The 13,840-nt window shown below is 36.3% G+C and overlaps 1 protein-coding gene across 1 annotated transcript; it reads left to right on the forward strand.

Annotated features, from left to right (window-relative positions):
• The first annotated feature begins 6,386 nt into the window (after window positions 1-6,386).
• Window positions 6,387-7,637, forward strand: LOC114191135 (uncharacterized). Its single transcript, XM_028080320.2, has one exon. The coding sequence runs from the start codon at window positions 6,387-6,389 to the stop codon at window positions 7,635-7,637; it is 1,251 nt and encodes a 416-aa protein (XP_027936121.2).
• Window positions 7,638-13,840: the final 6,203 nt, after the last annotated feature.

Genomic DNA, 13,840 nt, shown 5'->3' on the forward strand with positions numbered 1-13,840 from the left:
CCCCTTAGTATATTTTTATTTCCAACTCCAAAGGAAATGATGTTTAGTGATGTGAATGCAATAGTAAAGTTAAAATAATGAGACAAGGAATGTGGAAAGAAGTCATCTTTGAACCTAGAGATTGAGTTTTGGTTCATTTAAGAAAATATAGATTTCTAAATCAATGAAAATCCAAACTCTAGGGTGGAAGAGATAACCCTTTTCAAATTCTCAAAAGAATAAACAATAAAGCATACCAATTCACTGATGTAGATAATACCGATGTAATAAGTTTAAAAATTTTGACATCGGTTGTAGAACAACTAATGTGATATATGGCATTGAAATGAAAAAAGATCCTCCATTTATCTACCCCACGCATAAAAAGGCACAATAGCAACAAGCAATAATCAAAACCCTAAGGTTCAAAGTATCTATTTGGCCATAGGAAGAAGAAACCAAAGACTTACCTTCTTACCACTAGCGGCGAATTCTAGAAAGTTTTCAAGCAAAGTCATAATGCTATTTTGGGCCCTAATTCCATCGTTCCAATAAATACGTTACCCACTCTTGTCTTATTTTTTTCATAATGACATCCGGTATAGGTGATGGATTCTTGAATCGTTAAAAAAATAATACAAGTTCGTTATGTGTGGATATTAATATTTAAAGTTTGATGTGATTTCTAATATGTGAAAGGTATATACATATACATATACATATACATACATATATATATATATATATATATATATATATATATATTTATATATATATATATATATATATATATATATTTATATATATATATATATATATATATATATATATATATATTACATATGTCCACTCATCTCTAATTGCAGCTCAAATGATGATTTTTGTTCAAGACATGACGTAATAGCCACATTCTCATGAATCTTGCTATTTGTTACACTAAACATGACAAAGAAAATAATCAGAAATCAAGGTCATAAATATGCAAAAATTAATAACTTTAAGATGAATGAGTTTCAACCTTTGGATATAATACTTGAATTTTCTATGCTCTGGGCTTATCCACAAGTATAATTAAATTGGAAAATTTGGAAACATAGGTTAGTATTAATATAACTGAGTAGATGATACAAAAAAAAGTAACACCTACATTTGTAACATGAATTTCAAATGAGGTTTAATCTTCGAATGCATGGAACAAAACCATACAATCGTGCATTGTCTTGGAATGATGACCAATAGTTGTTAATGACCCCTACCATCAATCACAAATACTTAGTTGACAAAATTTCAGTAGCATTTCGCAATGGCTTTCGAAGTACATGAAATGAAAGTGATCACTCATGACCAAAATCAAGTATGCATCCGAAAAACAAAACAAAATAGTCTCAACTAAAATTTAATCAAATTTATGCATAAACCTCAATTTACAAGTTATAGCAAATTATCAAAAATAGTTTTTTCAAACTATTCGATCGACAATTCATGATTTAGTATGAACGATTAAAAGTTTAACCATTTGTATTGAAACTCAAACAAAAACTAAGGTCCGCTTAATGTTCAAATAAAATTATAATATATAAAGAAACAATACACCTAATAATAATAAAAAATCCAATAAAGCTAAAATTATAAATCACAATTGACCTAATAATTAACCACATCTAAAATATTTCTTATGTAAATATCAACATTAAGACTTACATAAAACTAATTTTAATACTAATTATTCTAAAAATCTAAAGGAAAGAAAAATGACAAAAATAAATCTACTAAAATATTTGGTGAAAGAAACTTCTTAAAAGAAGTTCCTCAAATTGCTAAAAAAATTTGTCTAAGATTAAATAAAAAAGTTAAATTGAAACTCAATACCAATCATGCAATCAAGAGACAAATGGCAATATGTATATGAAAACCAAAAACTAACCTTGTACCCAAACATCATAGCTTTGAACGAAGTTGGAGGATGACCTCAAATCCTCGTCTCTACCGCTGAAGAGGGTGGCCTAAGGGAGACATCACCACCCCTTTGGAGCCTTGAAAATGCACCTTCCAGAACACTATTTGGTCAAAATGAAAACAAGGCAACATGCATTTGAGTTAGATAAAACTCAACTCACCTTAGTTCCTTGTCACCACCGTTAGAAGTGGCATTTGTCATCGTCGTCGTTGCTGCAAACAAAACCCTTAAAGCCTTGAAATATCAGAAATGCAGAAACCATTCGATTCAAAACTCAAGAAAACCACAACGAAGACAAGGAAACAAGATGCATTTCAAATTAAACAAAGAAAAACTCACGTTCATTCACGTAACCGAGGTCATCGAAATGCTGGGGAAGAGAAAGCGCGAAAGAACAGTGAAAAAGAAATGGGTCTCGCCTTGTTTCTGTTCTAATTTTTAAACAATTTGATGTTGGTGGTTGTGGGAACAGACATCCAAAGACGTCAGAGATGAGGTAACAGACGTTTTAGTACTCTAAAGACATCGGAGTTGTGGGAACCGATGTCGAAGATGTGGGAAACAGATGTCCAAAGACGTGGAAGCTAGGGCTGTTGATGTCAAAGAGGGTTTTGACATTGGGTATTTGAAGGGCCGACGTCATTTTTGACATTGTATTTACAAAAATATCACCGGTTACTTTTTCATGTTAGCTCTTTATTGCTTGTGTGATATAAAATGGGTGACGTGGAAAAATTTTTTTGTGTTAGTGCTTGGAGTTTAGTGTGAGTGTGACTGAGGTTTACATGTACTTGTTATTATTAATTCATTAAGAAATATCTTCATTGTATGTAATGTGAATGTGGTCTACACTATTTCATCAAAACGTTTCCATTACGCGTAAGGGGAGGAGGGGGCATGGAGACAAGTCTGTGAGTACAAATACATCAGTCTCTATCCAATACGTTCATACCCGTCCACAACACCGTGCATCAGGTTCGTCAAATGATAAAGTTCTAAACATAGTTATGGAACCATGATCAAAATGAGAAAAACAACAAAAGAGCCTTCGTAAAAACAATCAAAGGTGAATATTAGTTTTTTTTATTGAGTGTAGTTGAGATTATGCTTTGTGTATTAAGATTTCGTTTTTCACAATTTAGTGTAGTTATTTGGAATATAGAATTAAAAGTAGAAATTTCAATAATACCGAGTCATCAATGCAAAAAATGAGGATAACATACATATGTCAACTGAGAAAGATGTTTTCATACATTTAGATACATATTTAGATAATCTATAATCCTCACAATTTACATTCCTTTTTCTTTCACAAACCAAACACTTGTTATTGACCTAATCTTTAATTATGTAAGAAAAAACTTTCAAATAATTTTTTATATTCAAAATTACGTTATTTTTGTTTTGAAAAAATGTTTTTTTCATTTGCTCTAGTTGAAAGTCTCTATAATAGATTTCTAAAGCAAAGCATTCATATAGTTAAATTACTTTGTGAATCTACCACTCTATTTGTAGAAGTTGGATCACTATTGTTCCAATCATTTTTTCAGTTACTACAACTCACACATTCGATATACTTGGCTTTAAAGGCCTGATTTTCTAATTAGTTCAATCAAATTCAATGCAGAAAGTCTATTATACAAACAAAGAACTACATTAGAAAAACCATCTACTAAATAAGATAAAAATTACATATTAACGTTGATTGGTCTAGTAAACAATTCTAGATTCAAATATGATTTTTTTACGTGAGGGATATTAAGTTGATTTAGTGATAAGTTGGAAGGAAAAGTGAAAGAGATTTATAAATTCAACTCTCTCACTAATATTTGAAAAACCTAAGATTAGTTTAATGAGTTTGGAAGAGAAAGTGTGAGAAATTGTAAATTTAACTCCTTTTATTAACAATAATAACAATTAACATAGACGATAAAAAATTACATAACCATTCTTCATAAGAATGGTTATGAAGAATGAGGCAAAAATGACAAACACATAACTTAATCAACATATACTAACCCCGAAAGAGTAAAGGATTTGAAATATTAGAGAGGAGTGTGATAGAAAACTTTATAATGATTTTGTCATGTGGAGTAACACCTATAAGCAATACTACAATTTTTTTTTTCATCAAGGAATATTGCAAGTCTTTATACATAAATTTGGATGCAAATATGTTGATAATAATGTCAATGCGGGGAGATTTGTTAATTAACAATTAATAATCAGTTAAATCTGAAATCCCTTGAAATAAGTTGACAAAAATAAAAATATGGACGTCACTTGAAATCACTCGAAAGTTAAATTATTTCATGGAGAATTAAAACAGTGCCATTAAATAGTTTTATTTTTACTAAATGTAAGAGTAATTTAATGCAACTCTTTCGATCATTGTATATCGAATTTGTAATAAATAATTGATGATTGAACATTAAAATGGTTCAAAAATAGAGATCGTGCCTCTTATAATCAGAGTATATTGATGATATTTGTAATCGTTTGGCATCAAATGTAAATGGTGGTGGAGCCATTTACATGTCTGGTAACCTGACCACAAATAATAAGGTTCTCGATTTTACTTCCATCAAGTTTCATTGTAGATCTTAAAATGTTATCGTCAAAAGTTCGTTAGAAAAAAGTTTGAACTAGAACATTAAGAATATTTTGAATTATTATGTTAATCTCTCCCTCTATAAAACCTGACAATGTTATTATTGTTCCAACCATTTTCTTAATTAGTGGGCTCAGAGATTTGATATGTTTTCAAGTACCACATTCTAGGTATTTCGATTTGATAGGAATCTATTTCAAAGCATTTATGTCTGCAATAACCACTACAACAACAGTGCTGACTAAGTGTCAGAATATAATGTCAACAAAGATCAGTAGCTATTAAAGTCGGCCGGCTAGATTGACTATTCATAACTAAATTAATTATAATTATTAGGAATATTTTTAAATTTGTACCATTTAAGCTTACGTTGAGTATAATAAATTAGAGCCACTCAAGTAAATTGTAGGAATGTAAAGTAGATATTAAAGAAATATTTTTTAATGAAGCAAATAAAAATATGGACCTCAATTTTTAGGAGTATTTTTTTTCGTATTTTGGTTGATGCTTGTGTTCAACCACGTATCTAAAATTAAGGTACTTAAAATTATGTATATCCAGATGTCATGAATTAGTTCAATAATTAATTTACGTCCGTAAAAGTGACTTCATTATTATATCTTTAAATACTATATTAATATAGAATTAGATTCTTGCAGCAAGGTGTCATCAATAGGTGATGTTTTGCTTTTATTTAGGTTAATTCAGTGTATCTTTGTTTCGGTAATACACTTCCACACGGCAAAAACTTAGGCACAAGATAGGTGAATAGTAGATTTTGATATGTTATTGTGACTTTTTTGCCGTGGGATCCTTGATTTTGTTTTTATTTCATTGATGATATAATTTCGAAACTTAAGCCAAGGTTACAAAGTCTAAGATAATCAATGAAAATTATAAATATAAGGGATGGAAGTGAACCCTTACTTTATCTTAATAATACGTGTGGTGTTCACTTATAAATATGTTAATAATCACCGATCATTACAACAAAATTTTTGAATAATGATCAATTTTGATAAAAAATAGGGTTAAATATGTTTTGGTCCCTCAAGTTTTAGTGAATTTTGGAATTAGTCCCTCTTCAAAACTTTATACCAATTTAGTCCTTCATCTTTAGAAATGCATGAATTTAGTCCTTCTTACCAAATTTTATGAAGTTTATTTGACATTTTATGAAGTTAACATTGAAGCAAAAATGTGTCAAACAGCGTAAATAATTTAAATACTATCATGAAATGCGTTTGAAATGTCAGATAAACTTAACAAAATTTGATTAAAATGATTAAATTCACGCATTTTTAAAGATGAAGGACTAAATTGATCAAAAGTTTTAATGAGGGACTAATTCCAAATTTCGCTAAACTTGAGGGAGAAAAAACATATTTAACCCTAAAAAATAATTAATCACTATAATTTAGATATCTTATAAATTAAAAAATATTGGTAACTAAAATAGTTTCAAAAAATTATAATTGGTCTCTAAATTGGTAACTAAACTTTTTATTATAAATTGGTCAATAATATTAGCTCCTAAGTTTTTGTTACCCAAATAATTTATCTCTAAATTGGTCTCTAATTAGGAAATTGGTCTCCAAACATGTTTTTTGTTACTAAAAATTTGTCACTGATTAAAAATTTTCTTTTAGTGGATGAGATTCATGCTGATGGGATTTCAAAAAGAAAGAATTATTGTAACATCATATAGAGGAAGGAGTTATATTATTGTCTTTTATTGATAAACCAACTTCTCCTCAAGAGCCAAGAACTAGTTCTATCAAACGTTTTAAATGCTTAGGCTTTGCACACATAGCCTCCAATTGTCCTTCAAAGAGGAACATGTTCTTGAATTCCAAAGGAGAAGTTGAAAGTGAACATTCCCCTCCCTCTTCCCCCAAGAGTAGTTCATCACACACTTCTTTCCCTTCAAGTGAAGATGAGATCAAACATCATGAAGGAGGTCTTTTAGTTGTGAGGCGCATGTTGGGCCAAGTTCCAAAGGAATTTGAATCTCAAAGGGAAAATATTTTTCATACAAGATGCCTCATCAACAAAAAGACTTGTTCCCTCATTATTGATAGTGGAAGTTGTGTCTATGTGGCTAACACAAGGGTAGTGGACAAGCTTGGCTTGGACACCATCCCTCATGCCAAGCCTTGTAAACTATCTTGGTTAAGTGAAAATGGTGAAATAAATGTGGATAAACAAGTTCTCATCACTTTCTCCATTGGGAGTTACAAGGATAATGTTTTGTGTGACTTAGTGCCCATGGAAGCAACTCACATACTTCTTGGAAGGCCATGGCAATTTGACAAAAAAGCTTTCCATGATGGTCATTCCAATAAATTTTCTTTTAACTTCCAAGGCAAAAGGATCACATTACTACCTTTATCCCCCAAAGAAGTAAATGATGACAAAAAACAAATGTTTGAGAAAAGAAAGGAAGAGAAGGTGCAACTTATGGCGCACACCAAGGAAGCAAGGAAGAGCTTGATCTCCTTCAAAGGAGCTAAAAAGGTAATGCTTTCTCAAAAACAAATTTTTCTTGCTTATCCAAGTGAGTCTTCTTGTTCCTTTCAAAACCCTCCTCCTAAGTGTCCTCAAGACTTGTCTATAGTCTTAGATGAATTCAAGGATGTATTCCAAGATCCCCCAAAGGGACTTTCACCTCTAAGAGGTATAGAACATCAAATTGACTTCATCCAAGGATCATCTTTGCCCAATAGGCCAACCTATAGGACCAATCCCGAGGATGCCAAAGAAATTCAAAAACAAGTCAATGATTTGTTAGAAAAGGGATGGGTGCAACATAGTATGAGCCCTTGTGTTATGCCTGTGATCCTAGTTCCAAAAAAGGATGGAACATGGAGAATGTGTATAGATTGTAGGGCCATCAATAATATCACCATCAAATATAGGCATTTCATCCCTAGGTTAGATGACTTGCTTGATGAGCTTCATGGTGCAACCATCTTTTCAAAGATAGATTGGAAGAGTGGTTACAACCAAATAAGAATCAAGGAAGGAGATGAGTGGAAAACCTCCTTCAAAACCAAGCACTTTCATGAGGCTCATGCATCATGTGCTTAGACCATACTTGGGCAAATTTGTTATGGTCTATTTTGATGACATACTCATCTATAGTATATCTAGAGAAGATCATCTTCAACACTTAAGGGATGTGCTAAGTACCCTAAGGAAACAATCTTTATTTGCCAACATGGAGAAATATGTTTTTGGCATGGATCACGTGATCTTCCTTAGGTTCAAAATTAGCAAACATGGGGTCCATGTGGATCAAGAGAAAGTCATGGCCATCAAAGATTGGCCCACACCTAGGAATGTTAGTGAACTAAGGTCCTTTCATGGGTTGGCTAGCTTTTATAGGAGATTTGTGCCTAATTTTAGCATCATAGCCGCACCCTTGAATGAGTTGGTAAAGAAAGGAGTTGACTTCAAGTGGGGTATTGATCAAACAAAGGCCTTTGAAACATTAAAAGAGAAATTTATCAAAGCACCACTCCTAGTCCTCCCCAACTTTTCCAAGACTTTTGAAATAGAGTGTGATGCCTCCAATGTGGGCCATCCCATAGCCTACTTTAGTGAAAAACTCAAAGGAAGTCATCTAAACTACTCTACCTATGATAAAGAGCTTTATGCTCTTGTGAGGACCTCATAGTCTCTACATTCCCTTACCCATCCCTTCCAAGCCTTAGGTAGACATTTCAATGGATTTTATTCTAGGGCTCCCAAGGACTAGAAAGGGTAGAGATTTCATCTTTGTGGTAATGGATAGATTTTCTAAAATGGCCCATTTTATTCCATGCCACAAAGTTGATGCAACACATATTGCCAATCTCTTCTTCAAGGAAGTAGTGAGACTTCATGGCCTACCTAGGACCATTGTAAGTGATAGAGACACAAAGTTCTTCAGCCATTTTTGGAGGACCTTGTGGGAAAAACTTGGAACCAAACTCCTCTTTTCCACCACTTGTCACCCTCAAAGTGATGGTCAAACTGAGGTGGTCAATAGGACTTTGGGTCAACTATTAAGGTGCATAATAGTCCACAACACTAGGGAATGAGAGGCGCTTCTTCCCCATGTAAAGTTTGCATACAATAGGGTTGTGCACTCTACCACCTCCCACTCTCCCTTTGAAATAGTGTATGGATTTAACCCTTTAACTCCTCTTGATCTTCTTCCACTTCCCACTCAAGAGTCATGGACTTGCCAAGATGGGGAGGCAAAGGCTAAAATGATCCAAGACTTGCACACACAAGTCAAGGAAGCCATTGAAAGGAAGGTGAAGAATTATCAAGAATTAGGCAACAAGGGAAGGAAGGAAGTCCTTTTCAAGGAAGGGGATTGGGTATGGCTTCATTTGAGGAAGGATAAGACTTTTGCCTGCTCTGAGTGGCCCTCATCCTGTCCCGTATCATCTTCACTTTATCAGTGGTCATCGTAAAAACTCAGGGCCAAGCACGACTGATTCGCCATCCTGATTCCAGCACAATAGAGTTCTGCACCTCCTCCTATACAGTGCTTCATAAGGTGACATCCCGATGTTGGAGTGATAATTGTTATTGTAAGTAAATTTTGCCAAAGGAAGTACCTCACTCCAACTACCCAGGTGATCCAGTACACAAGCTCGCAATAAGTCAGTCACATCTTAGTCATACCAAGATGTATGCTAAGACGACTCTTATGGCCCTCTTCTAGAATTCTCTTTCTCAGTCTTGGCCCCTATGAAACACACACACGGTTCCGATAACGAAGAATACCATATGTCCCAATCTTGTAGTCTTTACCTTTTTCTATGCCCAACCATCCCACAATCTGTTGTAATTCTTTATCCTTCCCTTGTTCTGCTTTAATCTCAGCAAGGAAGTCATTAGTAACTCTCAGCATACCCTACCGGATATGATCAGAACATATCTGTAGTTCTAGGTTCATATCTCGAATTTTCTATCAACTCCAATCCTTTCATCATCATAGAGGACATATGTACTCGTTTCCTGCTCAAGGCATCCACTACGACATTAGCTTTACCAGGATGATATAATAGCTCAAAGTCGTAGTCCTTGAGATACTCCATCCATCGTCGTTGTCGCATATTTAGCTTCTTCTGCTCGAACAAGTACTTCAGACTCTTATGATCGCTGAAGACTTGAAATTGTGAGCCGTAAAGATAATGTCGTCATGTTTTGAGAACAAAAACAATTACAGCCAGTTCGAGGTCATGAGTAGGATAGTTCTTCTCGTGCATCTTTAATTGTCTAGATGCATAAGCCACCAGTCTTTTCTCTTGCATTAGAATACAACCCAGACCTTGGTACGATGTATCACAGTATACTTCAAATGTCCTGGTCGTATCTGGTATTGCTAAGACTGGAGTTGTGGTCAACCTTCTCTTCATCTCCCCAAAGCACATCTCGCAACTATCTGTCCAGGAGAAAGGTTGGTCTTTGCTAGTAAGTTGCGTCATAGGACTCACCTTCTCTTCTGATATTGTTTGTGGTCGCTCCCAATTCATCATTGTATCAATCTTGGCCGAGTCTACTACAATACCTTGTGCTGAGATCACATGACCAAGAAACTGAACTTCTTCCAGCCAAAACTCGCATTTGGACAGCTTCCCATACAATTGGTGCTCTCTAAGTACATCCAACACAACCCACAGATGATCAGTATGTTCCTCTCGATCCTTGGAATAAATAAGAATGTCATTAATGAATACCACGCCAAACTTATCTAACCACGGTCGGAAGATTTTATTCATGTAGTCCATGAATATCGACGGGGCATTGGTCACTCCAAATGGCATTACCACGTATTCATAGTGCCCATAATGAGATCTGAAAGCAGTCTTCTGGACATCCTCTGGTTTGACCAGGATTTGATGATACCCTGACCGTAGATCAATTTTGGAGAACACCCCCACTCCCCTCAACTGGTCCAATAAGTCGTCAATTCTGGGCAATGGATATTTATTTTTGATGGTCAGCTTATTCAGTTGATGATAATCTACACAGAGTTTGGAGCTCCCATCCTTCTTTTTGACTAGTAGCACTGGAGCCCCCCATGGCGACGCACTAGGTCGAATAAACTTTTTCTGCAACAAATCTTCAATCTACTTCTTCAACTCAGCCAACTCTGCTGGTACCATTATGTATGGTGCCATCAACACAGGCCCAACTCCCAGAATAAGATCAATGGTAAAGTCTACTTCTCTGCTTGGCGGTAATCCCAAAACTTCATCTGGGAATACATCTGCATATTCGTATACTATCGGTATGCTTCTGATAAGATCAGTTGTACTCTTCTTCTCTGACTGAACCATTATCATGAAGCAAGAAGCTCCTTCTACCTCCTCTTTTAGTGCCTCTCGAGTAGAGATCAGTGCTAACCCATCAGTTTCTGGGAATATTTCATTGCGCCGTCTGCAATCAATTATGACGTGATTGTTTGACAACCAGTCCATTTCCAATATTACATCTTGTCCTTCCAATGACAAGAAAATGGGGTTCACTTTGAACCTATGTCCTAACACTTCTATAGAACATCCGACACAAACTAAGTTGGTCGAGACTTGGCCTGATGTAGGTGTCGAGACCGCTAGTTCGCACCCCAAATCTCGGACTACCAGTCCAAGTCTACTCACACACTCTTTGGAGATGAATAAGTGAGTAGCCCTTGAGTCAAACAGAACCAAAACACTATGGTCAAATAACAAACATCGGTCAAGTATGAGGTTACCTGACTGAGTGACCTCAGTACTGGTTAATGCAAAAACCCTCCCAATAGCTCAGGGCCTCTCTGTTAACACCTTCTGTTGTTTATGCTGTTATGGTGTTTCTCCAGTTGTCTTCTTATTAGGACATTGCCTCGCATAATGCCCCATCTACTAACATTTGTAGCACTTCACATGATCAGTGCTACCTCCTAAACTGCCCGCAACTCTAGTACAATTCCTGCGAAAATGTGCACCCCCGCAATTATAGCATTTCAACCCTGGAGAGGACGATTATGGTCTGCTATATAGTGTCTTATGCTGCTTAGTCTCCGAGGTACCTTTCTGTGACCTCCCAACCCGACTGGGTCCTATCTCAAGCTCCTCTATTGTTCTGGCTTGCTTCACCAGAACTGGAAATTTTCGGATCCGTAGTGGCACTAGAAACCTGCACAACTCGTGCTTCAGACCCCCTTCGAATTTTCTACAGTGCCACTCCTCCTTGATAGCTTACGAGTAAAATCTCGCCAGGTACTCAAAGCGGTCCACATATGCCTGCACTGATCGGTTGCCCTACTACAAGGTGAGAAACTCAGCATCCAAAGCATGTTTGGCAGAATCTGGAAAATACTTCTCCAGAAATCTCGTCCTGAAGTTTGCCCAATTCACCTCCTCTTATCGGGTTTGCATCTGCTACTGCATTCCCGTCCACCAATACTCAGCATCGCCAATAAGTATAAATGTGGCGAAAGTCAACTGTTACTCCTCCATACAAGCCAGAACTCTGAATATCTTTTCACACTCCCTGAGCCAAGCATCGGCCTCATTAGGAGTAGCTTTGCCGTTAAACTTTGACGGCTTATGCTTCAACAAATCTTCCATAATCACCGGTCTCGTTGGTGGAACCATGGCCCTTGGTTGAGCTGCAACAGGTTGCATAGCGTCAACCATCCTATGGATTGCTTATGCAATCTCGTCAGCGCCTGCATCATTCCTCATTCTCCTATTTGCCATAGCCTGAATGCACCACATATTTAACTGGTAAATCAAACAACTTATATTTCAATTTCACAGCAAGGCAATACAACCCTTACACATATCAACGCGACAAGCTCACTCCCCAAAGATCCCATGAAATCATTGAAATCACGACTGTGATACCAAATGTAACATCCTAGCCGAAAATTACTTATTTAAAACAAAAAATTTAGATAACATATGAATAACCTCATTTATTAATAATTGCTTTTCCCAAAAACGCGGGAAATTTAAAATCCAAAGTTAATGCGCCAGTAATAATAAAAACCTCGGCGTTCAATTATTACAAACATAATCGTTTCTCAAAACCATTACAAAATATTTCATGAATAAAACTCGTAAAACTCCCATGGCTTGTCCCCACTCCAATACTATGCATCTGCATGCTCACCTGCATCACCATCTGCTCCCATGTAACAAGTTACATGATCATCGCCAAACAAACACAGATAGGGTGAGCTCAAATAAAATGAACAAATGCAACATAACATAATTAATGCATCTTTAAACAAATAATTCATGTTAGCATTTCCCATTCCTCAGTTTCTCAACTTTCAAACCTTCCGATAGACGCCTCTTGATTATACACCCTTTGGTGAGTATACAGATCGATCTTTATTGCACGAGTGTCTACTTGCCCCTCTACGGGAATAAAATTTGCCATGGCCTCACATCGCAACACCAAGTGGAGTTCCCCCAAAACGAACTGAAGTCCGTAGTTGTTCCCAGACTACCAAACTCAATCAGATGCACTAAAGAGGGCAATCATCCGAAACCTCGTCGTACGAGCCACGATCTCGCGCACTCCACTAAACTTCCTAAACCACCAGGCTACAACCTAGAGTGGCCACGTGTTACCCCCAGCACAAGTTAAACTCATAACTGGGCCTCCGGCCAAAGCATCGCATCATGACACTCATCCAAAGCTGTGTAGAAATCCTCCTCACAAACCAACTCTGCACCCAAAATCACCTGGCGCACCTTTCACGTCACTAGGCGAAAACTGGTTCAGACCGCTTGGCGGGCATCTCACACCGCCAGGCGCCAAGCGCCTTCCAGTAATCCCATCACACCGTCATCACTTGGTGGGACCACCCCCGTCGTCAGGCACCCCGTGTAGACAGTGGCCACTGCCATTGTTTTGAACTCTATCGCCTGGTGGCTCGTCCCGCGTTGCCAAGCGTCATACTGATAGAGGTCGTACCCCACCAAATTAAAACACTTAAAATATAGTATGTGACAGTTGAACCAAGTCGTCTCCCAACGACCAATGTTCTTGTTCAAAACGTCAATTTCCATATCAACACAAAATAATAACATAGGGGGGTTTGGCAGGCAGATTTACGGATGCAACACACAATTGAAAACTTAAATGCAGATGTGTAAAATCAATGTAAAAGCAGCGTTGATTCCTTGCTTTAAATGAACATCCACCAATCACAAATTACAACTCAAAATGGTTATATTAACTCTCATGAAACCCGAATTAACTACTAAGCGCAAATTAACTTGAACTCAAGTGCA

Source organism: Vigna unguiculata, chromosome 7, assembly GCF_037176805.1.
Source record: "Vigna unguiculata cultivar grain cowpea cultivar isolate G323 ecotype 2 chromosome 7, ASM3717680v1, whole genome shotgun sequence".
Lineage (NCBI taxonomy): Eukaryota > Viridiplantae > Streptophyta > Magnoliopsida > Fabales > Fabaceae > Vigna > Vigna unguiculata.

Bases quoted from the DNA above. Each gene is read 5' to 3' on its own strand.
- LOC114191135 (XM_028080320.2), top strand. From the start codon at position 6,387: ATGTTCTTGAATTCCAAAGGAGAAGTTGAAAGTGAACATTCCCCTCCC.